At 39.8% G+C, this 24,422-nt stretch overlaps 1 protein-coding gene across 2 annotated transcripts in view; it reads right to left on the bottom strand.

Moving 5' to 3' along the window:
* Nucleotides 1–9,479: 9,479 nt before the first annotated feature.
* Nucleotides 9,480–24,422, bottom strand: part of PDZRN4 (PDZ domain containing ring finger 4) — a 230,828-nt gene continuing 215,885 nt past the window's right edge. For both annotated transcript variants that reach the window (XM_036401809.2, XM_036401810.2), the window contains 4 exons: nt 24,162–24,224; nt 21,024–21,125; nt 17,475–17,591; nt 9,480–11,640 (listed from right to left, as the gene is read on the bottom strand). In XM_036401809.2, the coding sequence (XP_036257702.1) occupies nt 10,114–11,640; nt 17,475–17,591; nt 21,024–21,125; nt 24,162–24,224 (1,809 nt within the window). In that variant the 3' untranslated portion in view covers nt 9,480–10,113. The remainder of the gene's footprint in view (nt 11,641–17,474; nt 17,592–21,023; nt 21,126–24,161; nt 24,225–24,422) is intronic.

Below are 24,422 nucleotides of genomic sequence, written 5' to 3'. Positions count from 1 at the left end.
GATGCAATGTCAAACTGCTAATATGATGCAATTAGAATTTAACATTACATTCACATACTGATTGCAGATTGCCTGCAGATAGCTATTTTCAATAACTGGGGGGAAAACCCTAGCTAGTAAAAATACATTGTTTTGTTCCAGAAACCCAGGGATGTGGGTTTGGGAACCCTCATGCAGATGTGGACTGGTGGGCTTTGCTTGTTTGTGAGATCACATCTCTGCAATGGTTCTGCTGGTGTCCTTTAAGATATTGCCAAATTTCATCATTTGCAGGGAATGGGCTGGATTTTATGTATAAAATGTGCCTAGAACTCTCTGCGGGCTTCAGTCAGAAAGCAAAGCACTTGATGACTTACACAGCTCATGTGACTGATCAGCTCTCATTGTCCTTCCCTGCATTCAAAAGCTTTGGGCTTGCAACTTAGATGACCACAGAACCACTGAGGCTGGGTTGCACATCTGGAGATCTCCACATCCAACACCCTCCTCAAAGCAGGTCAGTTAGAGTCGTTTGATCAGGAATGTGTATGTTTAATTAGGTTTTGAAGATATCCAAGGCTGGAGACTCTCCAGCCTCTCTGGATATCCTGTGACAGTGTTTGACTATGCACATCAAAGTAAAGCTTTTTCCCTGCTTAATCAGATTTTTCAGTATTTCAGGTTTTTTTCACTGCCTGTTATTCTTTTGGTGATCCCCATTGAGAGCATTCTGACTCCATTGTCTTCCCTCATCAAGTATTTATACACATTGATTAGATCCTCCTGAGACTTCTCTTCCCAGGTTGAAATGACAAAGCTGTCTCAGCCTGTCCTTTTCTGACAGGTACTCCAGTCCCTTAATCATGTGTGTGGGTCTTAACTTGACCCAGTTTAGCATGTCCATGTATGTCTTGTGGGGGGAACCCAGGACTGGATATGGCACTCTCCACCGACATGGACAGGGCATGTTTCTGGCTCATGTTCAGCTTTTCATTTCCCTTTATTGACCTTCAGGATATGCCTGTTGGTCCATCTCTCTAGCCTGCCCAGGTACCTCTGGGTGGTAGCACAAGCACCTGTCAGCAACTCTTTCCAGTTTTGTATATTATTAAACTTCCTGAGGGTGCACTCTGCCACACTGGTCAGGTCACGAATGAAGAGTTAAGCAGAGGAGGTGGGGGAAATAGCTAAATGACTTTATGGCTTTTGTCTCCATATTCTTCAAAGCCACAAATCTAGTTGACCTCACCCTGCCTGGATGCTGAATGCTGCTCTGTTGAATGCCAATCCACTGGACTTTTCAGGTCCATGAACCCATGTAGGTGTATGACTGGTGATGAAAAGTGAGCAATTTCATTGGTCTTTTTCTGCAAGCAAGAGGGGACCTTTTGTCCATCTCTCCTGCACTCTGAATGGGATAATGAAAATATCCTCTTGCTGGTAGGGAGGCTTTTCCTCTTCTCTTTCATGGATTATTGTGTCCTTGGTGACTCACTCATCAAGATGAGTAAAAATAAACACAGTAACACACTGACCTGTAACATTTTAGAAGGGTTTAGTTAAAGAATCTCATTTTGCCTTGAACGGTACTTTTGCCAGTGGACATAAAGCAGTGTATTTATAGGATATGTGATACGTTTTGTTTATCTTTCACATTTTATATCTTAACATGTTCCAGCAAAAACCTGCTGCAGTTGCAGTAGGCCTCACTGTGGCATGGTGAGGAATTGATGTGGATGTGAGTCTGTGCAGGGGGCTGTAAGCACTGTTGCTTCTGTACAAATACAGCCTCTTGCAAGCTGGTGCTTTGGTGCTAAGCTGTGCACACCAACTATGTGGTAGAGGATACAAGAAATTTCCTTCTTTATCCTTAAGTGCTGAAATTACCACTTCCGTCTTCCAGCTGCAGAACATTGCACAATGTTTGTTCTTCAGTGTTGCCATGAGGAAAAGAGACCACCACAGCATCTGCTACTCCTTCTCATCCTTCTTACTCCTCATGCCCTGACCTTAGCGGTTCATGGAAGCTAAGCTAAGCTAAGCTGATTTTTTAATTTAAAAGTTCTTAGGCCATGTTCATAAGGAGCTTTGTATTTCAGCTCTGTTTCGCTGCCATGTTCACAACTGAACGTCTCTGTGCTGTGGTATCCTGCTGAAGGAGAGGATGTGGGGGGTGAGCAGCCCTGCAGAAAGGGATCTGGGGTGTGCTGTTTGGCAACAGGCTTGATGTAAATCAGCAGAGTGCTCTGGCAGTCAGGAGGACAAACTCCTTCCTTGTGGTGCATCAAGCACAGCATCACCAGCTGGTTAAAAGATGTGATTATCCCACTGAACTCAGCATTGGTGTGGCCTCACCTGCAGCGCTGTGTGCTGGACTCCACAATTCAAGAATAAGGTGAAGGTACTCACATGTGTCCAAAAGAAAGCATCAAAGCAGGTGAAAGGGCTAGAAGCAATGCACTATGAGGCATGGCTAAAGGCTTTGGGTTTGTCTAGTTTGGAGAAAAGGAGGCAGAGGTGTGACCCCCTTGCTCTCTACAGCTTCATGAGTAGAGGAGGTGGAGATGGAGGTGGTGATTTCATCTCCCTGGGATCCAGTTATGGAACATGTGGGAATGGTGTAACACTCCACCAGGGTAGGTTGAGACTGGACATCAGGGATCAATTATTTACTGAGAGGATGGTCAGACACTAGGCTTCCTAGAGATGTGGTCCATGCCTCAATCATTTGAATAATGCTCTAAATAGAATGCTTTAACTTTTGGCCAGCCCTGGATTGGTTGGTCAGCTGGACTAGAAGATGGCTGTAGGTCCCTTCTGACTAGTATCTCTTCTCCCCAACACCTCAGGGCCTCACATGCTGTGTTGGTTTTTTTTGTTTGGTTGGTTTTTTTTTTTTTTAAATTTTATTTTTTTTCCATAAAACTCCTGCTAGGCAAGCAGCAGCATTCTTTCTCTCTCAAGGAAGTAGAATTGGAATTCATTGAGATTAACCACAAAAAATCCACATCTTATAGGGCATCAGTGTTTTCAGAGGAACTGTGGAGTGAAATGGCCTTATGGTCAAAGTGTCTGCTGAGGCTCCCAGGATGCAGTGAGTCTCCTTTCATTCTAAAAACATTCAGGTAAATGTCGGTATCCTCTTTTTGCAATAGCCTCTCATAGCCCATCCCTGTGCTCGATGATGGCTGCAATGTTTGCAAACTCAGCCTTTTGACTGAGCTGTCATTCTCCATCATGCAGCTAACACAGTGATTGCTGTATTACAGACCCATTATTTGACACTGAGGATACCTGGTTAATACATTAGCTAAAGGGATACTGAGAATAGTGTGCTGCCTTTAGCAGGGAATATTGGATGCTTTTGTCTTTGAAAAGTCCCACTGGTGTTTCCTTTGTGAATGGCTGTAAATTGCTTACTGGAACTAAAATGACACTTTTTGTCCAATTCTTTCTTGATTTTACCCACGAGGTACATAGAGCCAGTTGATTAAACCACTTGGTGCTTTTCTGTGTCTAAGACAGACACATGAGTCTCTCAGCATATGAATTTAGGATTCTTTTAAAACTGGTAAAAGAGGAGCATTTTATACACAGTTACCTTCTTTGTATCCTTTTTTTGAAAGGCATTAACATACTTTAGAACAGACCTTTGTTTTACTTTGCTAAAGCTATATAAAAGTTAGAGGTTCAGCATGAATTAGTTGAACAAATGTCCTCCACAGGACATCCTTCCCAAAGAGGGAAATCAGCTGTCTTTTGGAGGCGTCTCTTCTGTATTCCTGAAGCTAACTTAAACTCAACCTAGATGGCAAATTTAACTAGCATCCCAGTTTTGAGGTCATTACACTCAGGTGAGGTGATACCCACCAAAGCCTGCAAAAGCTTTCAAATTTTTTTTCTTTAGGCACTTTCTCCCTTTTAGTTTTGCAGGACTAGGCACATTCTAAGGAATATCTTGGTTTTAGAGAATCCAGGGACTATGATAGGGCAAAAGCAAGAAAAAAGAAAATAATAATGCTGACTCCTTTTATCTCACTCCAAAACCTCCCAGGAAGCACACACTTGTTTGGTAGGGGGACCCCCTTTGGATCCACTTCCATTCCTCAGACAATGGGAGTGCAAAACCTGCAGTGGATATTAGTTCTTTTCACACCAGTAGAAATAGAGAAGCATTCAAATTTGCACTGAAAATTGAGATGAGGTAAAAAATGAGACATTCTGTAAATATAAACCCTTTAAAATAAAATAATACAGATGACATAAAAGTGTAAAATGTGTTACTGACATGAATAATTCACTAACTATTGAATGGTATAAGTCACCAACTAATGTGTATTATGTGCCATTTATTAGTGGATGTATCTGAAGAAATATGGAAATTGGAATACTTTAATAACTTCATATATGAAAGATGATGAGACTGCCTAAATGATTAAGAGGAAGATATGTTATAATGAACTAAAGCCACTCGAGTGTAAGGTAATTTTAATTCAAATCTCCATCTGCTTATGTATAATTAAGACTCATTTAACAAGTTAATGCCTAACAGAGAGAACTGATAAGTTTGGTATTAAAGAGCTTAAGAGAAGTAAATTAAACTGTCGAGTTTGAGGAGCTTTCATTTGAATTCCCTGTACCTAACCAAAACAGATCTTCCAGGTGCATTTCTTTACCCTGACTATGCAGTCAGGTCCCAAATTTGGGGAGAAAAAGAATATGAAAATCATAATATCTTTGTTATATTTTCATTTTAGATATCATGTCAAGTCAGGAGTTTGACAGAATCTTTGATCATATGAATATTTATACTGTTCAACCTGCTCTCCATATAGTGTCTATACACCATTAAGAAGATACTTTTCATTCCATCAGAAAGATTTATACATTGCAGGGATTGCCAATGGGGTTAAATAACTTATGAAAATAAGAGGATTGCCTTTGATGTGTAAAGAAAGTAATATTTTCATCACTGGTAAATTTTATGTGCTATTCACCCACTTAACTTTTTCTTTCAGTCTTTCTCCAAATATCTTTCTTTCAAAGTCCAGTAGTCAAAACAGTGGCTTCAACCTTTTCATCTTTCATCATGCAATTTTAATTTCAATCTTTTCGCTTCTTCTTCACTGTCAAGATGAGAGTTTCCTATATTCACTTCATACTTAAAATTCTGTGTGCTTCCTTTTTTTTTTTTTTTTTGTCACTGGAGCCAGACATCGGCTTTGATTTGCTCCTAGTGCTCTGGAATAAGTTAGAGGCTTTTGGGAATGTATTGGAAGAACAAATACCACAGTATATCTAATACTTATTGCAGTGCAGATGCTCCCAAGGGATGACACAGTATTAAAGCTATGGGGTTTGATGACCAACACCCAGTCTTGATAAATGGCTAACACAGACACTGCACCAATTGAAGTTTACTGTTTTGTTCCTAGGCCAAAAAGACTTTAGCATCATTCTGGTTTAGTATCAGTCTAAGTGCAGAAAAAATAGGGACTGAATTGTTTAAAATCCATTAAAGAATAGAATCAATGTCTTCCTTCTCGAATTGAGTTTTGGGCATTGGAGGTCCTTAAAATTCAACAGCAAGTGAAATACCTGTTTTTATATATATCCACAGATTAATACAATTTACTGTTTGTAGCTAATCTCTTCATTATGAAAGCATTTGGGTTAATATGCATTTTTGTGTGTGTATCTCACAAAAAAGTGAGCATGTTTTAAAAGGTCTTCCTTTCCTCCAGCATTTAAAAATGCACTCTGTACTGAAGCATCTCTAAAGACATTTTTTTCCTGGCTCAGAACCAGATGAATTGGTCAAGGGAAGCCAAGATCCTTAGTTGCCAGGAAGAGAAAAAGCTGGACATGGCTGAAGGCTCTGACAGTGAGAGGTGGACCTTTTTCCTGGAAGGACAGGAACCTGCTCACTCCCAAGAAGGGCCCAGGGACTTTATACTTGAGCTTGTTGCCTTGCCAGGTGCATCCCAAATCCCAGGCTGTACCTTGTCTTAGAGGTATAATCAAAACTGCTCTGTCATTCATGTAGTAGCTGACATTACAGCAAGATTAACAATATCTGAAAACCTGGGGAAAATCTATACAAGTCTCATAAATGCAGCAATTGCCATCCAAGCATGTGGAATGCTCTTCTATAAACAGAGACATGTTTCAGAGCAGAGGCATTTAAAGATAATAAAACCTGCTCATGATCCCTCTGCAATGTTCTTTCTCCTCCTTCGGGTATTAGCCAACTGGTCTCTCTGAGAGTAACACCACCAGGTTTCTGACAGCTGCTCTGTGCTGCTGTAGCCAAATACAAGCTCCCATAACCTTCTTTTGATCCTCATTCCTGAAGAGCATTTAATACTCTGAAAAAGCAGTGGGTGCATAAAATAGATATTAATAGAGCACTTAGCACATACAAGTTTGTGATCAACAGTTTGAAGGTTAAGAACCTGGGGCAATTCCAGCTTTGAACCAGGAAATATTTTAGCATCAACGCCACGCCATGAAAAAAAGGGTGCTATTCTATAATTTGTACCAAGAGGTACAAATCAATATTAGTTAAACAGAAACAAATGAAAAAGTCAAGCATCATGGTAGTAATGAATAATTAAATCCTTGTGAGTCCAGAAAGTAATGCTAAAGTTGTTTTATCATCTCTTGTAAGGTCCTTGTTTGGGCTCACAGGGCAATGTATCAAGCACAGACTAGATTTCATCTCTGATTGCTTGTGTTCAATTCAAATAATGTTACCAGTCTCTTTCTTAAAAAAAAGAAAACAAAACAGATGCAGGTTTAGTTTATTGCCATGATAATACCCTTTTCCCTTTTAGGATACTTACATTGAGAGGATGATTCAGGGACCCCACAGATTGTATCCTTACTTAGGGTGAGCACTGCTCCTAAATCAGTTGGCAATACAGTTGTCAAGAGGAACAAGGCTTTTTACAAGGCCATTTTGTTGGCTTCATAGGAAAAATTACCTCCCACTGGTCTCAGCTGGGTACCAGTGCTGGGGGAAAGATGAGTGGGACATGAACTCCTTTCCCAGCAGTGATGTGGCCATGGTAACATATCCATGCAGCTACTCTTCCCTGACTTGCACTTTATCTCAGAGAATCCTGCTAAACAAGATCTGGTCTTGTTCCAGTTGGAAAGCAGTTTTATGTTCCTTCATATGAAAAGAGTTCTCAGCAGACAAAGTTTTTAAAGATTTATGACAACATAAAAAGCATTTTGTTCCTTCTCTTTTAATTTGCCTTAGTGCTAAAATGTTATTGTCCTCAGTAAAAATAACGACATTTTGAAAAAAAACATATGCAGGAATAAACCACATGTGGGATGTCAGCATTGGATTTCACTGACACAAAATTGGTGGAATGAGGGAGTGCAATGCTGAGTCCTGCCCTGCAGAGAAACCAGCTGAGGGCAGTGAACAGTAAAACACTCACCTGCCATTCAGCCCCTGTACATCACCACCCTGGGTGGCCTTACTCTGGGGCTGCGTGGTTATTTTCATGCTAGCAGCAATGATCAAGGCATTTCATCAGGCAGAAATGAATGCTTCTCCCCAAAGCTGCCCAGAGAAAAAGGAAAATGATACTTAATAACTGTAGTTTAGAAAAAAGGAGAGAAAACTGTGGGCTGCTGGAAACTGCCCATATTAAGGATTAGGTAGGAACAGGGAATTTCAGCAGGGGAAGAAGAAAGGAGAAGGTAGCTGGGCTCTGGCAGGCATGTGCGAGGCTAGAAATCACATCACGTGTGCTACCAACAGTATCTCTGTATCACCTCTTGGTTTTCCCTTTTGTCTGACTAGATTTTGACAGATTTCCCTAGATTTGGAAGTATTTCCACTTACAGCCTATTAGTACACTATAAATATTGTTTATTTGTTTCTCTAATTATTATCTATTGCTTAGCTCCTCCCCTCCACTTGGACCCCCCACCCCACCACCCTTTTCTCTAATTAGACATGGATTTTCCTACTTTTATTTCTCAGTGATGAAATAATGATATTACATTTTCTGAAGATTCATGTTGTTCTCTGAATATGAGTGTCACACTGGCTTGATGGGAACTGTGAGTCATGATTTAGTAATGGGAGAAAATCAGTATGTACTGTGTCTAAGGGAAAGACATAAGAGCAGCCATTCTCTTGAGCTGATAGCAGCTGAACTCAGATTAGGAGAGACCTGTGTTTAAGTGTGATTTCTGGAATGCAATAAGGGAAACAGCCAAATCTCTGGGCTGAGATGCCTCCAGAAGAATGTGTACCTTCCTAGATGACTTAGGTTGGGCAAAGACAATTCCTAGGCTCACCTGGAGAGACAATCTGGTATCAGCCCCTTGAAAGCAATACTATGTGACCCTATGATCCTTTCTGGTCAGGGATTCCACACTTTTATTAATTTAAAAGAAAACAGTGGAGGTGTTTTTCAATGAGCCTGAACAGCTGTATATTTGCTGAGGATTTAGTGTGATGTCTCCCTGAGTCTTGAAGTGAGAATTTTCTGATTATCAGACTGTGAACTCTCAGTGGCATAATTTTCCTAAGCACTTGGAGAGCAGTGCTCTTACAGTATTTATATGCCTAGAGATGCAAAGAGTACTGCCAATGTGAACTAATGCCAAAAATGTTTAAAAACAAATGAATGATTCCCAGAATTTGGTAGTTTAGAAATACTATCATGTGCCTTTCTGCAATGTTAAGCATATATTTTAAAGCCTGATGCCAGGTGACTTCAGAACCTAATCCTGCTATGGGAAGCACTACAATCAGTTAGGAACTTCTGTGAGTCAAGCACAGGGACTATGAAAATGGAGCTATAAGGCCATTTCTTCAATCCCACAGACTGCCCAAGACTAGTCATTTCAGCTTGCTCTATCTCACTGGGCTGCCAGCAGCAGCAGCTCAGAAGATTCCCCAGTGGCAGCAGAGGGGCCTCTGCTGCATGGAGAGTCAGGGAGTCCCATCAAGCACCCAGACAGCAAATTGCCATTGCTCCTGAGCTCCAACCAGCTCCCACTGAGCTTTAAATGACTTGGATGCTCCTCAACAATAATTTACACCTGTAACTCAATTAGTTGAGTTTCATTCTCTGTTTTTCCTTAACTCATGTTCTATGAAAGTGTCACTGCTAGTTTTTCTTGCATGAGATTTGGCTCAAAGTTAGGCATATGCTGTGCTCATGTTTTGTATGTGTAGAACAAACAGCAAGCTCAGCCAGGGAGAGAACTCATGGCAGTTACCTAACATCTTACAACAAAGAAATACATCAATGAATCATTTAGTTAACTAATAATATCAGGTAAGGAAAAGCCAGAAAGGCCCACTCATTCTATGTGTTCTGCAAAATTAAAAGCTAATTCATAAGAAATATCCTATGGAATTGTGTCCTTTGTTCTTGAAATCTCTACATGCTGTAAATACCATGCACAGTGAAATGGCTTATATTTAAAGAAAAATTCTCAATCTAAATAAAACAATGCTTGGCTTTTGTTTATTTCTTAAAGATAAGCAATAATTTATTTCTCTTTCATCTTCACAATTATCACATACTGTGCAGCTACAAGACCAACGCCACTACATAACACAGGAGAATTGCTCACCTACACTTTACTTGGACAAGTACAATTACAATTTACAGATTAAATGTACTGTAAAATATGCAGTTGGAAAAATGTCATTCTTATCTATATGATGGGATGTGGCATATGTTTTATGAACAGATTCAATCTAAGATGTAAAATTTTAAAACTTGTTAAGCCAAGGATACAGTATAAAGCGTTTTGATTTGGTATTGTATTGTTACTAAAGTAGAAAAAGCAAAATTAGAGAAATAAATCCAGATCTTAAGTTACAGGATATGTGTTAGGTTAAGAAATTTTTTGCTTTACTTTTCTATATTTTTTTTTTACAAATGAATAATATGAATATATTGCAGGATAAAGAAAGACTGCCAGATAAAGAAGGTACTGTTATATGAAAAACAAATGAAAAATACCAGGCCATTTTGCTTACAAAAAGATCAAACTATAAACAGTCACAAAATATATAAAAATGCCACATTGAACGAGGCAATTGTACTCTACCTAAACTGGTAGTATACTCTCTGTTAGAAGTTGTGTTCATACAGTAGTAACTGATAAAAAGGCATTGTGCACTCTTGTGCCATCTGGGGATTTAGCACCATGTGTCATCAGTTCTTGTATTGTCATCCAGTTGTCCAAGATTTTCTTGTTTCTCTTTTTCATCATTTTTTTGTGACTCAGTTCAATAATGTTGATTTCTTTTTTGCCCTCACTGCCACTCTGTGGACTTTCCTTTAGACACTCCAGCCTGCTCCTCATCATGAATTCCCGCCGCCTCCTCTGCTCCTTGGCACGCACCAAATGCTGCTTCCGCTCCTCTTTGCTCCAGTAGCGACCCATCTTCATCTCACTCATCGTGTCATCATCTGTCGTCATCCCACTGCGCTCCTCTTTAATTTTTAAGGCACGTTCCTTCAGGATTCTGTCTCGAACTGGTCTCTTTGTGATGTACCTCGTCCCATCACTCCTTATTTTCACTTTCCATTCCATCTTGGGCTCCATGCACTTCTGCGAGTCTTTGCACATGCTCACCAGGCTGAGCTGGCTCTGGGCATACTCCACAGCAGACTTCTGCTGGATCAGCTGCATATAGCTTTGATAATGCTTTGCATGAGCAGGGATGTTCCCATACCTGTAAGAAGAACTGTGATAGGGAGACAAATAGGGAATGTGCTCGCTGCCTTGCCTATCCTGGTCTGTGAATTTGCTGCTTTCTGATGCCAGCACCGCATTCTCAGCAGCACTGTTTTGCTCGGTGGGTTTGGTTTTGGCTGAGGTTGTCTCCCCGTTGCTTTGTCTTGAGGATGACTGATTAGCAACAATTGTGGTCCTCAGGTTTTTCCTGTTGGTTATGCTGATTACCCTCTGGAGAGAGTTATCAGGGGATCGCTCCACAGTCAGCGGAGTGCTCCTGCAGCTTTCAGCAGTGTTGTAGGCACTGGAGCTGTCCTTGTCAGACTTCTCAGGGTGCTCCATGATGTCATCCAGTTTGCCTCTTTGTACATCTGTGCTGGTGTTATAATTCCTGAAACTTTCATCATGTAAAGACCAAATGTCTCCATACTGGTCTCTCACCTTTTGGAGCCGGTGAGCTTGCATAATATTCTGGCATTCAAGTTCAATGTTCCTCAGTTCCTCATTGAGTAGCTGCAGCTCATGCTCCACTCCATCTTGGTCTCTTCTGTTGCATTCTATCATGCTGCTTGAGTAATAAAGATCATACTCCCCATGGTTTCGAATCTTGCACTTCAGTTCCAACAGCTGCCGAAACCTTTCACATTCCTCCTCTGGGTTTCCTATGAAATCAGATTCAATGTATTCCCCAGACACAAAGCTTTCATTGCACTGGAGCTCAACACTGCCTAATGTGTCCTGGCTGTGGCCCAGATCCCGTTTGCTCTGCAGGGTAGCACCGTTCTGCTCCTCAGTTGCATTTTCTTGCTCTGAGCTCTCATCATTGCGAAGACTTTCATCTGTAGGTCCCACCCCACTGTCCTTCTCATGATTGTTGGATGATGAGGTTGCAGTGTCTGTAGTGCCATCTTCCTCTTCATGTTTCTTTGGCTAAAAAAAAATGAGTAAACCAAAAGGATTATCAAATACAGATCATATCGAAGAATTATTTTCCGGTTCTCTTTTGCTTAAACAGCTGGGATCTGATTTAAGCTCAATTAAAACAGATCACTAAACAGCAGTCCTACTGCTCATAGCTTTTAAACATTTCTGAGAGCCATGCTGTGGTTTCCATACTAAGCAAAGTAAGTGAATTACAGTACTAGTGACATAGCTGCTTAGGTCTGTAAAGAAATACTTCCCTCTCTAGCTAAGCCATCTCTTTGCAATGCTTAAAGATAATGATCACCAGATGGTGAGCTGATTTTGATTCTGGATTATGGCTCCACTGGTGGAGCTGAAATCTTCTCAAACTTGAGAGAAAGCTTCAGTACTGGTATCACTTCAAACAAACAGAGCAAGCAGCCAATGAAGCAATGACTACTAGTACAACCTAAAGGATGCAAAACGACTACTGTTTCTTTGTTTAAACAGTGAACTTTTGTTTGCTTCATTACACCCTCCATGGCCTTCTCCTACACTTCTTGTGCCCAGTAGCCTTTTTTCTGAAAAACTGTTCATTTCAGATTCTAGGATTCTGCTCAGAAGGACCTCAGTCTGTTTCATTCCTGGAAACTCTTTTTGAAAACTCATTTATTTCCATTGTTAGAGTTTCTGTTCCTAAAAACTAAAAGCAGTCTTTCACTATTAAGTGCAGAACAACACTGAATGCTTTGCCATGGATATAATGCCAAGCTTTTTGACTGCTGATTAGCACTCCATTCATTGTACCTCACCTATTTTTATATTCTCAACCTATTTATATTCCATAGAATATTATCCAGAGATAATATCTCTCTGAAGAGACAGACACTTTATTTTTCAAACCAGATAAGCAAAGAATCATGCAGAGTGCAATTTGTATGACCAAGTACCTAACTACACAGAGTACCAACACCATGTCTCTTTTAGGAGGTATAATTGGATAATTATGTATAATGATTGTAATAATCAGGAGAGAAAAAAGGTACTGTGCACCCAGTGAAAGGAAACAAACTTAAAGAGGCCACTGTCATAATTCCCTCTTTATCTACTTTGACAAACAGTAAAACAGGATGAAAATATGTCTCCTATGTCATTCCTTCTCCTCGCTTCATGTGCACCTCATGATCACATGCCCTTCATCTGGTTTCATTTCTTCAACTGTTATGAAAAAATAATGGCCCTAGGGTCAGAAAAACAAAAATAACCTCCACTCCCAATTCAGTGTAAGAGTGGAATAAAGCAAATATTGAAAGAAACACACCACCAGGAGAATTTGGTGTCTGTGACAAACCAGTTAAAAATTTCTGAAAAGATGCCTTAGGAGATTTAATTTAGTATCCTTCTAGTTCACCTCCTCCTGGTGAACGCTATTCTGTTCCCTTCTCTCACCTGCTTTGGAGCTGCTGCAGTTTGTCTTGACCTCCTCTGCCCCCAAACCTTTCAGCAGAGAAACGACTCCAACCCGGGCAGCTTACACTTCACCCCAGCCATGGCACTGCAATGTGCAATCCATATTTCTCACTGCTCTGGAAAATATTTAACTACTGACAGGAGGGAGAACAGCTCCACCAGACAACAGGAGGGCAGTGTTGCAGGGCAGTCAGGAATCTGGGTGCCTATTCCATTCACATGACCAAAGGAGGATGGTCAGGTCTGCTATTTGACTCTGGGCATGAGTGAAATTACACAATTTGCATCCATATGACTAAAACTCCAAAGAGGGTGGTTTATGTGTTAGCCCAGCTAGACAGCTTACAAGAGCAGAGCTTTATGATACTTCCTCTGATGTCTTCTGCATGGTATTACACCACCCAAAGCATATATTTGAGCACTTCTGAAAGAAACCACTTAATGAGGCTATTTGTATAGGTGTTGGGAAGAGACTTTGCAGTTGAGGCCCATGCAATCAACACTTTCAGAACTGGTAGCTCTTGTTTTCCACACCACTTTTATCAATAATTTAAGCTTTGCTTCTTCAACCTGATTTATACTGACCGAATATAATACTCTGTCATCTACTTAAGTTACACTATCTGGAATTAACATGCACACACAAAAGGTGTAAACAAAGCAAAGTCCATCTTTTGAGTCAAGTAGAAACCAGATGAGTGGGATTGATCTGATGAAATATAAGTGGCTGTAGTACAGACATCTGAATGTCAGATAGTGACTTTGGGTTCCCTCAGGAGAAAACAAGTGACTATAAATTCAGATTCTTCTCAAACTAAAGCACACATCCATATCACATTAAATTTTTCCCCAGTATGTGGATACTTACAGCTAAGTCAATTAAGAAAATGGAAAGTAATACAGATATTTATTGTACTGCATGTTTTTGAGATACATTTTATTAAAAAAATCCATTGTGACTCAAGTAAGGTAGCCCCTGGTATTTTTGTCGTGGACATTTCATGCTTGCCAGAGCTCCTAAACATGTGCAGACTGAGCAGTCTTTAACAGTATGAGATAATTTTAATTTTATTTTAAAATATAACAAGCCCAATTCCACATTACACCTCTTCTGAAAAACAAGAGAGAATCCACAATTTTCAGTGTGTTGCTTTTTCTAGTGTTATCTGATATCTGTTTCAAACAAAGTGTTTGTTTTCAAACATACATTGTCAATCTCTTCTACACTTATTTCTGTTTGAAATACCAAAGGGCTCCTTAGGCCTCATCTTTGCAGTGAGAACTCAGATAATGAGAAGGTAAACCCAGCAGTGCGTACAATCAAGCAATAAATGAACCTCAAAAGATTCTGCATTTCAGCTCCAGCAAGAATTCCTGCCTATAAAATGGCTAATCTTGCAGGAATTCAGACACTGTTCTATTCTTTTACAATTTATAATGTATATTGGGACTCAAAACCCAGGCTGCTACTAAAGTCTGAATGCCGTATGATTCAGTTGAAGCCTCCAACAAACACAGCTGGGCTCTCTGGTCAGTCTCTGACAGTGAGAGGGAGACATGTCACAGGGAGAGGAATCTCCAGTGGCAGGCTAACCTAGAGGTACTCAAACCATGAGGGAAATTTGGAATTTATTTCAGTGGTTCACTAAAAGGGAAAATGCTCTTCTGCCAACAATGCTGGTCTTTTAAAACAGGCTTCTTTCAAAAAAAGGATTTTTCCCCAGATATTTTCTCTGTATTTCAGCTTTGAATGAACTAGAAGAATTCTTTTTATCCAATTCTTTCTTCTTCTTCTTAATAGGTTCTGATATATTACACTATACCAATAAGAATTTCTGCATGGCACATGAAAGGCAGTCTTCTGAAAATTATCTCTGCTGCACAATGAACCATGATGTCGTAAAGGGAAAGGAACACAATGAGTTATAAAAAATGGAGAATTACATCTTTCCTTGAGGCTTTTTGGATTATTCCATACAGAGAAGATACAATTCTTGATTGAATTCTACAGAGTAGGTCAAAAACATACAGAAATGACATGACTATCTACTTGACTCTTCTATTACAAACTGTACCAAATTTTTTTGTGACAGCTCACATTAAATGCTAAAACGGCATTCTGTAAAACAGACTTGTATTTGGAAGGATATTATGATAGAAAGTGTATTCATTCCTGCAGCTCTTGAGATTCATGATGACAGATGATTATGAAGCCAGAGGGCTAAGTTTTAGTTCACAAAAATCAAGGCTGGTCTCCTTGGCCAGCTGGGGAGCTTGGAGATACACAGATTGGCCACTGGCAGCTGCAATGAGAGTGGTTTCATAGCTCCAATGGATGGTGTGATTCCCCTCAGGAAACTGCTAGATTTCCCAGCCTAACAAGGAGTAAAGAACCAGTTTTCTGACTTGACGAGTCACTGCATAGAGTCTAGAGAGACAGCAGCTGTCACAAATTACTGATGCCCCATTACACACCAAGCTGCATTTGGTTGATTCGATTACTCATCAGAAGGGCAAAGAAATGTCTGGCTGTCCTAGAATTACTTCAAGCAATGCAATGTCAGATACTGACAGATCACAAGTGACCACAATTTTTTTCCTAGTGTACTGTTCTTTATAGCAATATAAAATCTCAATTTGGCAAAAAAATATGCTTGGCAAAAGATTCCTACAGGGAATAAACAAATTCAATGGGTTCTGTGAAAGCACATCACAGAATACCACTGTTTACTCATTAACACTATCCACAACCCAAATTCATCCAAAGCCAAAGTTTGACATGAAGTTTTCAGTGTAAAGTCACAATGGTGAAGTGATTGCAGAGGTCCCAACCTGTAATGTGAGTGCCTAGTAGGAGTTGATAGATAGACTTGTTCAAGAATTTCTACCAGAACTGGAGGTTTGAGTGAAAATGTCACCATGCAAATGAAATGGTTTGCAAAGAGCAAGTGGTTTTTCTGACAGGAAATATTTGGTATCCAAGATAAAATTTTGGCTAAAACAATAAACAAGATGCCATATATCAGCTGAAAGTAGCTAGCACTGCAGCACTTAGCACATTTAACCTGGGAAACTGAGGCTTGGCTCACTGCCTGGAAAGGAGAGTCACATCTAAAAGGCTGGTAAAAATCCTGTTGCAAGGCTCCCTTCCCCCCAAGCCTGGAGTTATTCCACTTGGTGTAAATAATTAAATGCTTATAAGATCAAATATTTGTAATCTGATCTGTCATTTTTCAGAGAATTGACTTAATTATTCCATCAGTGTCTGTGTCCCAATGAATATTTCATTGATATACAGGGAAGAGCTTTACTATGAGCTATTGCCTACTCATTGACCCAGTATCAAGGCTGAAGGGGAGGTCAGGAGGAAACAGACTAAATGCACATTCAGGCCCCCCAATGTGGACCAAGCATTGAGGCATTTGAAGTCAAAGAAGCTCCCTGGTTTCCAGAAAAGAGAAGGCTCTCATAGTCTTTCTGCCTCTCTTCAAAGAAAAATGCCACAGGCTGTCCTTTTTGAGCAATTCAAAATGGGGTAAAAATTGTAAGTCACAAAGTTCTGTGGGTGGAAAAACAGTTTCTTCCCAGCTGCATAAATCCAGAAGCCAGGAGAAGTTGAATTTTATTTCTTTGGCTCCACACAGGTGTGCACAGTGGCAGATCATCTGATCCAGGAGTGGGTACTTACACCTTTCACAACAACGTACATCTGAGAAGACCACTTGATGAAACTGTAGGGTATGTTTGCCACAGTCACACAGCCTACAGAACATATGGGCAGGTAAAAGTCAGGACAGGAGCAAGCTGAGACTATGCTAACAATAGCTTATTTGTCTCCATTAACAAAACAAATGCTGAGCTGTGCGCTGTCGGTGTAAGAGAAATACACTCCCATTAACAAAACACCTGTTGTTTATTTAAACATGTCTTCTATCTTGTTTTGCAAGCTCTGGTGCAAGGCTGGCTCATACATTGCATGCATCCCAAAAGGATCATCAAGTCCATCTCTAAAGTTAAATCCTGCATATGGGGATTGAACCCATGACCTCGGTGTTATTAGCATCAGTTTAAAAAAACTGACATGAAGTTTAACATCATAAATCCCAAACGCTTCAGAATTAATGAAGGAAAGCAATATTATTCTGAGAGTTCAGAGAAAAGGAGAAATGTGCACTTTTCACACCCTATTATATTGTTTATTAACTTGATATACTGGGCCTAAGCATGTATTGTTCTCTTTTTCCTTACATAGTGTGCCGGAGATCACAGCATTTGGAGAGAGAACTCTATCAAAGCCTTTGACTCCATTTTACAGCACACTGTTTCATTCTCTATTAATAAAAAAGTATACCTAGAAAAATTTCAAATTATATTTTTAGTAGTGGTCGTACCTGCTCCACCTCATTGGCTGTGTACTGCATCGCTTCATTATGCTGCTCTTCCAACATTTCCAAGTTTAACTCTTCTAAGAATTCATTCCTTTCATCATCCAGCCACCCTTCCTCCAGCTGCAAAGAATACATCAGTATGTTATTTTATGTTAGCAAGGACACATGCTAAAATAGAGTAAACCCAAATGGCAATGCTTGACTAGTTCTTTTTATTCTAACGATTCTCTTCAGAAAGTCAGGCGGTAGGAGTTCAAGTTCACGTCTCAAAAAAAATAGAAAAGAAAAAGGATAAAAAGATGGGATTCGTGTCTTTTATCCTTTCGTAAAACAGTATGACTGATTTTCTCTCATAATGAAGGAGACTGCACAGCACAGACATTATTTCCTTTCAAAAGGTATGAAAGGCACAGCGCACAATCCTGAAGCTGTCATGTTCATTACTACTGAGAGACCCTGCACTGCAAGAATGGCAGTGTTACTAATAGGGCCAGGAGGCAACTGGGCTCTTCTCTCTAACAACCTCCATTCCAGCCCTGCTGCCATCGCCTCAATGGAAACCTTATGCTGCGTTTCTGTCACTATCTTCCCATTGATCTTCCAGGTAAACAAATAAACAGAACAGAGTGATAGAAAGATGAGGTGACTTGAAGGGAGGCAATTTTAGTTCTCCTGGTGTGTTTGGAAACAAGGTTTATCTGTTTGCTTGGTTTTTTCTTGCCAAGTATAAAATAGTACATTGACATTTGGTGAACACAATGTTGCAAAAGGACAGGAGGGGATGCCATGTTTTCTGTCAAGTATATATCTCTTCTTGAACCTATTTCATACCCTTCACATCTTTCAAAACTGATAAAACAGGCACCCTGGCCTAAAATGCTGTTATTTCCATTTTGTTCATTATGCTCATGTGTGCACATGAGCATAATGATCCTTTGTACCTGCAATCCCTTGCCAGATGGCGCAGTGCATCAAAAAGAAAAACACTGGTCAGTGGCACTCTTGACTATAATGACAGGATTGTAGGAGAAGGAAACATTGGCTGTTTTGTCATTGATGAGGGAACCACAGGGATTGCCAATGGTGACAAAAACTTGCTGAAAGGAAAAGCCTCAGCATAAGACAATTACAAGAATACCAAGTACTCATGTCCCAAGATAGCAAGAGAGATGTAGCACAGGCCAACTCCTAGAGCAGAATTACCACTGCCTCCAAGCCAGGATATGTCTGGTCACAGATGTCAGTCAGAAAAGTTAAACTGAACCGGTAGTAGTAGTAGTAGTAGTAGCAGTAGTAGCAGTAGTAGTTCAAAGCTACACAAGGAGTGACTGATGCTGTGCAGTACTTCTAATGGAATACTGGCAGAACATCACTGTTTCCTTAATAAACTCCGATGTGGTTTTGCCCATGTCAAGAAATTCTGTCCTCTTATAAAGAAGCCTTCAGCATTTCCCCTGGTAAAGCCAGCCATATACGGTTTGGGATTAGGAGGAGACTTTTTTCCTTGAGGACATATAATTTTTATGTTTGTCCTCAATGGGACTTTCAAACTGTTCTGTGAAACATGTGGTAGTTTTGTTTACTTGTCTTGTTTACTTTTTTCACCCCAAGGAAAGCATGAGCACAGCCTTCCTCCGCTGTAAAGGACACAGTTTAATTCACCTCATGTGAGAAAATTGCAGAGATTAACAAATTTTGAGGATGAAAGATGAATCTCACTTGGGCAAATCTGCTCATTTGATTGTGGCAGTCCCATTATATAACTAATAAGAACACTCATGTTACGTTACAGCTTTTGAAAGAAAACGAATATGTGCCTTAGCATACACGTGCATTACTTACACTGTGTACACATTCACACATGAGAATGCATGTGTGCGGTGTGATCCTCTAATGCTCTGTTTCAAAACTTCATTAGTCACTGCAAATATATGAGGCCAGAGGGGTTTTCTTCCCTGTTACTGAGGGAATGTGCTCAGCAGTTACCCTTTCAAGGCTGCAATACTGCCATTACAATTTTTGATCTAGAAATGAAAGCCTGCTTAATCCTGCTGGTTTTTGGCAAGTCAAAGCAACACAACTAGCAGAAATCAGTTGACAGCCTGATCTCTGACCTAGTCTGGCTTTTTCATCAGTTTTGTATGAGTATGTGCTTAAAACACATAAACTGAACACAAAAATCCAGCACTAAAGGCCCAAACATAAACCAACCCCCCACTTATTATTTTATTATTTTAAGGAGTATTCATGTGGGAAGCTACATTGGTACACATAATTAACTCCTTATCTCATACTAATCTTATCATATTGGCTCCTTATGTCATGTTGACCAGTCTAAACAAATACAGAGACTGAACTTTCTCTGGGCATGTATTTTTCATAGTGGGTGATTTTCTGTTCCCTAGAGAAAAACAGAATTCTAATGAAAAACAGTTGGAATAACATTTAAAAATCTCTTTCAAAATTTCAGCAAATGAGAACTATAATTTTGCAGTATAAAGTGAGGCACACCCATTTTTGCTGTACTTTGTCACTGGTTTTATTAGAATTGTTTAGCTTCCTGAAAAACATAAATGATATGAATGCTGACATTGTGACTCTTTTATAACTACGGTATTTAAGTAGAGAATCACACTTACTTAGTTTAATTTATACAGAATATGCAGCTAGTGAGACTGAAAATATCAGAACAATAGCATGAGAGACAAATGGCAACTTAACCAACTGAATTGTTGGCAGATAGAACAGTGACAATATAACGTCCTTTGCTTTGCAAAGGCCTGCAAATAGAATATAAAGGGATACAAAAACAGCAGTCTTCTACCACTCTACCTCTTCTTTATCTGATAATCAACCTAACATCTGTTCCCTGCAATGATATTAAAAATTCTTGGAATAGCAAGATTCTTGGTATTGGCATAATTTTATTTTTAAAATCATAAAAATGCTTCTAAAAGATTTTGAAAATGCACCTCCCAAAATGCAGGCATGTTTTTGTGACCAGGATGCTGTAAAAACAATTAGATTTCCATTTGCTGAATGAGACTGTAGAGAAAGTCCCATAATTTATACATACATTAATAGTTTACATGTCTGGTTATAACCACATAGCATAAAACAACCCCTCAGAAATGACAAGCTACCGCTTTGTGTAAGTTCATATAAATTATAAACTTCATATTAAAGATAAAATTGATAAACGTTAAGTATGGGAAATTTATCCCCTGAACAAAGCAGAATCCTCTAATGAGTAATGCATAGTTTTCAAGTTCTACTTCATATTTTACTAATATCATATTGGTGCTGCCAGCTTTATTTATATACCTGCTCACTCTGCTGGAATAAAACTTGTTTAGTTTGGGGAAGACATGCCCTAGTAATATCATATTATTTTCTTTGTTGGATAAAAAAAGAGCAAAGCTCTGCAATTAACTGCTTGCACCTTTTGTCAGTAACTTTGGCATTCCTATTTCTTGGCAGCTCATTACTTGCAGTGACAGTGAATGCATGGTATAACCCAGGTTCTGGCTCAGTGCATCTGTTTAGTCTAACCTGCATCTCTGGCCTCGCCACCAGCAACACAATTTTCCTGCATTCTTCACTGGAGAGCAACGCCACTGCCTCTTCCCTATTCTGGACATCTTGGCCATTTATCTAGGAAACAAATGAAAGTGGCACATTAGTTTCTATTTCCACAAAGCAACACACAATAAAGGGCAGATATCAGCTCATTTGTGCTGAATGTATGGACAATGAAAATTGCACAACGGGCTCATCTTCAGCCCCTCGGTGGTAAGTGCCTTCACTCAATTATGCGCTTACTGTAAGAGCTGTATTGATCGTTGAAGGATGGTGGACATCAGAGGAAGCAGTTATGTTCATAAATGTCCAACCTGCGCCCTGGTAACATACATCTAGCAACACAATTAACCAGCCCCTGACAGGTGACGTTCATCTTTCTCCGTTCAGAGTAATGGAAGTGTCACTCTGAGATAATAGTGCTGGTGGAAGAAGACTGGTAATGCTACAGCTGAAATCAGTCACTGAATGCTGGTAGAGAGCCAATTAGAGAGCTACAGTATTATCTCTCACCAGGCAATACTTTCAGGCCACTGTTTGTTGCTGCTCCATTTAATCATTTCATATTTGTGCGGACAGCTTAGTAGCTGGTACCACACAAAACATATGTATCCCCCTTACAAGGGGATAATCAAAATAAAAGTGGTTCTTCAATGAAACTCGTCTTTTCTTGCTACCTTTCTCCTATTTTGTAACCCCATTAAAACAATGACATCCATGGCTATGTGGTAACAAACACAATTTTCATTGTCCAAAAACCATTTCTGAAGGAATCAAATAGAAATCTTATTTCTCCTAAGAATTCAGTTTTGTCCAATTCACAGCACAAGAAGTGAATTATTCTCATTGTGGCAACAAAACCTCCAAAATTCGGTCTATTTCACAGAGAGTGAAAACAAAACTGGATGGTAGAAATACCTGAATATTTTTGGTGGGAAAAAATCTAATGGTTCCATTTCAAAGTAGCAGTTGTAATTTTATTTCCATTTCAAGTCCATTTGAACTTGTAGTTGAAAATCAAAGAGAAAGTTGCATTTTTGTACATATGTTTGGCCTGAAAGCCCTGATTCAAAAGCATAGCTTTAATTCAGATTAAAGAAAATCCCTGAATACCTAACTGGCAGTGAGCAAAATGTCTGAGACTCTTCAAATCTTACACGATGGGATAGCTGTGGTCTGTGGGAGACCAGGTAACACAGAGCTGCCCTAAGATAAAAAGCAGAGATGCAGCCACAGAGAGGCTTGGGAGCAGATTTGCAGCCTGTACAAAATATCCCCAGACATGGTGGCTCCTCCAATAACTCCTATCAACTGAGTAACTGCTCGCCATGGCCCCAGAGGAGGCAGCCGGGCTGTCCCCACACCACCTGAAGGTGGCCACCCCATCACAGCTGCACTATCATGGGGAAAGAGAGGACTTCAGCCTCCCCCATGGACTGTGCTCAGCCTGCAGGTTTACAGCTAAAAACATCAGAAGTTTAGGCAACTACCACGAGGACTGCCCTCTTAAAACCTTCCCTTGACATTGTAACATTTTATTTAAAATACTCAGGCAGTTTTCAGATGCTTAGACTGTAAAGACTGGTGGTTTCTGAGAATGAAAAGGGGGCAGTTACAGCTTCAAAAACAAGACAAAACCTGCTGTCATTTTGTGAGGAATACACATAACAACATTCCCCCCATAGCCTTAACCAATGCTGCCTGCCACCCACAGAAAAAACCCCTGTGCTCAAGGATCTGTTTCTCTCCCAGTCCCAGTGTAATCCACCCCTAATTGCACCGTCACCTTCTATTTCTCTGAGCTATCTCATCAATAAGAGGAGATAGAGGGTCAATGTGTTTTCAGATATGAAAGTAAACCTCATATAAGTCTCTGGGTGTTAACTTTAATGATAAAATTCATAGCAATATATCAGCACTGACATTAAAGTAATGCTCCAGTCCACAAGAGGATGCCAGAATTATCTATGTTTTCTCTCACCCCTGGAGTCTTTACTCAAAATTGAAATGAATTGAATTTCATTGGGAACTGGAGAACATTTGCCTGAACTGCTGTTGGCTGTCCACCCAGGAATTTTACAAAAAGGAAAGGAGTGGAAAGTTTCAGCAAAGATATTTCATGCAGAAATGAAAAGATTGGAAGGAAGGAACCGACTGATCTTGTGAAAACCTGAAAGCTCATCTGCTTAAATTAATGAAGGGCAATTATGGAACATGTTACAGAAAACCAACCTGTCATCACCAGGAGTTTCTTCTGGGGCTTCAGTGAAAAAAGGCAAAAGTACAAGGCAAATCTACTTGGAATTGGAATTAAAATGCTACAATACAGCAAAAAGTTTCCCGCCAAGTGATTTTTAGCAGCTGTTTCATGATTTTGCACAGTGGTGAAAAATGCACTACCCATTGCTGGCTGAAAATGGAAACCCACTGCCATTCTCACTGCTTCCCTCCCTGTGCAGAAGCCAGCCACCCACTGATAACTGTAACACACAAACGTATGCTGTAACATACCTATCTTTAGGGTAGCTCTTTAAGCAAGTGGATCAACAGAAACAAAGGGAGAAAAAAAAGCCAAGGTGGTGGATTAGAAAAGAATTCAGAAAAGCAATGTATTATTGTGGAACAAAATAAAATATTAACAAAAACCTAATGAACCCCCCTCCTTAAGTTCGTTCAAGATCATCCTTCTCTAACCAACACTTTTTTTCTGTGAAAACTCATATTATCTATGCTTACCATAAAGAGTTTTACTCAAATTTATGCAATTGGTTAATGATCAGCATGTCTTTGACACTTATATTTATGTCTGCAGGATCCTGTTTAGAATTTGACACTGAGATGAACATAGTGGAAATGAGATTTTCTAATAAATATGGGGGAAAAAAAAGACATGGGATGTAAGTGCATGAGCCAGAACGAGTTTGTCAGTCTCATTTTTCAATACACACACTCTAGCTCCCAGCTATTGTGTTAAAAAACAGACAGACATGGATTTTCTCATCGATCACAGTAACAAAGAGAACTATCTTCCCTCATTAATAGTCCACAGAGAAGATGGCACTGCATGTTTGTCTGAAGAAAGAGTTTAAGGAAGAGTCTCTCATCACATACTTGCAAAATGCGGTCTCCTTCACGGATCCGTCCATCTCTGGCAGCAATGCTGTTTGGATCAACCTACACAGGACAACAACCAGTAACTGAACATGAAAAGACTTTTATGGGAAATTTTAACAGCTGCAAAATTGCAAGAGTTGAAAAAGTACAATTTTGAAACAGTACAGAGGCAAGCTGAAGTTTCCTTTAGAGTAACAGAAATGAAGGAGTTCTTTAAATGATCATATATGAGCTTGTTTCAGAAAAAAGCCTCAAGAT

The sequence above is a fragment of the Molothrus ater genome, chromosome 5, assembly GCF_012460135.2.
Source record: "Molothrus ater isolate BHLD 08-10-18 breed brown headed cowbird chromosome 5, BPBGC_Mater_1.1, whole genome shotgun sequence".
In the NCBI taxonomy this organism is placed as follows: domain Eukaryota; kingdom Metazoa; phylum Chordata; class Aves; order Passeriformes; family Icteridae; genus Molothrus; species Molothrus ater.
This window is presented reverse-complemented; position numbering and strand designations above follow the sequence as displayed.